The following is a 2413-nucleotide window of genomic DNA, read 5'->3' on the forward strand; positions in this document are numbered from 1 at the left end:
AAGAGGCCTGAAACTCTGAGAAATGTCGTTTGGATTCTTCAGATTGGAGAAAAAAAAAACGCCACAACAGCTCGATTATTCCAAAATAAGGCGATGTGACTTCTTGTTAGTCTGAATGATTTATCGCGCGATTGGCAATTGTCTCATGTTTCTTCAGCCTATGGCTTCGTGAGATAACCAAGTCCAAACAGAATAAAAAAAGAAAGAAGCCAACGAATCTTAAAATTGGTAAGCCACTGGACAGAAAGTGGGGTCTCCGTCCTCAAACGAAGACCCTAAATTCTGACTGATTCACTTACTTGCTTTCTCATCGACTGACCGAACAACCGACCGATGGATTGGGCACTCAGTAATTCGCTTGATGCAATGGACTGAGGTAGATTGCATTACGAAGCCTTTTAAATTTCTCGTTACTATTTCAGGTATGGCGTGCACTTCGCCTGATTGTAGACACAGGCCTTCACTATAAAGGCTTCTCTCGAGATGAAGCACTCAAGTATTTCGCTGACTATGCCTGGGACACGAGTGACACTGCTGAAAAGGAAGTGACGAGATATCAGAGTGTTCCTGGTCAAGCTACGGCTTACATGATTGGTCAACTGAAAATTAAGGAACTGCGTGAATACGCAATGAAAGAATTGGGCGACAAATTCAATCTGAAGGACTTTCATTTTTATCTTTTGTCACAAGGGTCTGCTCCGTTGAGCTATCTAGAGGAAAGCATCCACGAATACGTCCGATGCACCAGAGATGAAACCCAACAGGATTGTGATATCGTGTTAAACCCTGTTGCATCAGAAAAAGATCAACTGTCCGAGTTTGTGGGCGTTATTGGCGAAAAGATGTATGAACAACCAGAAAAGCCGCCTCTTGCCGGATACGTGTGATGTTGCGCACAAGCTAGCCGCGTTTCAGAAACAATTTTATGCTAAAGCCGCCAGTACCTATAATGTTGTGTTAGATGGAAATAGGAAACCGTTTTTTTTTTGTTCAAAATGTTTAGGAAACATTTAAGGTCAATAGGTAGCCTGTTATATAATCTAATAACTGCTAAAAAATATACGTTACGCATAGCTAATTTGCTGCAGAGAACCTTTGATTTAATCCACGATGGCCTTTTTTTTTTTAAATTGATTTATTAAATGCAGAAGATCATGAATTCTGTTAAGTGTAAATTTTTCCGGCCACTTTAAACCGGATTTGTATGCTTCGCGAGCTCCAGTTATACAAGTTTGATTAACTGAGCGTGATTTAGTGTTAGTTACCAACACAAGTACGTTATTTCCTTTGAAAATACACAACGCCTTTTCATTTTTGTTGCCATTCCATGCCATCTAGGCAGGCTCGCTTATCCATGCGTCACTTTCCCCTAATAACTCCGGAAACCATCGGCCGATTTTCACGGCCTAAGCGGATCGTGCAATTTTGAGAAATTTCAAAAGAAATCACTTATGTTCATAAATCACGAAATGTACTTGCGCTCAGGAGAAATTATAATTTTGTCAACAAATAGTGACGCCGTGGTAAGTTTTCTTGGCTGGGGACTATAAACTGTTGGTCCCCATCGCACATATCATGGCCACTCTGGGACGTTACGTTACGTTACAGCATGAGCGGTGGATGAGACACATAACTTGAAGAACTGCGAGATCCACAGCAGGAAAATTGAAAGAGTCCATGCGCTAAAACTGGTAAAATACTAAAGCCTCATTTACAATAGCAAGTTTTCCTTGACTACCCCACTTGTCAAGGAAAACTTGCCGACTGTACACACTTGCAAGGTTTCCTTGCTCGGTAGTGTAAATGGAAAATATGACAAGTTTTCCTTGACAAGTGCACTTTCAATAAAGCTAACCGTTTTAAAATGGGTTCTTAGACTTAAGTGGCAGTCTCTCTAAAAGCGGTCCACTCGACTTCGGGACCAAAAATAATTTTCCCTCATTTTTTGTCAGTGAAAAGGATTTGGCACATATATATAAAAAAGCAATTTATTATTTTCCAGTTTCTTATTTTTCCTTTGCTACGAGCCAAAATTGAATTTTGGCGGAACTGAGGTTGCCGACCGTGATCAGAAAGGTAAAATTCACCGATTTTGTGAAGCGTGCTATGTCCCCTAAAATGCAGCTCACAGAATTTCGTTTTCATGCAAATTCTAAGGTACATTCATTACTTAGACTGACGAAATATGGAAACTTTTCGGAAAATTCTAAGCTTACCAGAGAGGCTGGAAGACACCCTACTCTGAGGCCTTTGTTCACCTACTAAAATTTAGCCAAGTTTAAGGAAGAAAATCTCAAAAGTTGGGTCTAAATGAAGGCTAAAAAGCAGATCACAGTAAATTCCTTACCCTAATAGACCGTTCCATAAGTTCAAACCACTGGGTATCTCCTTGGATTGCACGCGACAACAGATT

The 2413-nt window shown here is 40.4% G+C and overlaps 1 protein-coding gene across 1 annotated transcript in view; it reads left to right on the forward strand.

Moving 5' to 3' along the window:
• Positions 1–1159, forward strand: part of LOC137992219 (uncharacterized) — a 19962-nt gene extending 18803 nt beyond the window's left edge. Inside the window, exon 7 of the mRNA XM_068837410.1 lies at positions 423–1159. Coding sequence (XP_068693511.1) covers positions 423–887 — 465 coding nt within the window. The 3' untranslated portion in view covers positions 888–1159. The remainder of the gene's footprint in view (positions 1–422) is intronic.
• The last annotated feature ends 1254 nt before the right edge of the window (positions 1160–2413 follow it).

Source organism: Montipora foliosa, chromosome 2, assembly GCF_036669935.1.
Source record: "Montipora foliosa isolate CH-2021 chromosome 2, ASM3666993v2, whole genome shotgun sequence".
NCBI classification, from domain to species: domain Eukaryota; kingdom Metazoa; phylum Cnidaria; class Anthozoa; order Scleractinia; family Acroporidae; genus Montipora; species Montipora foliosa.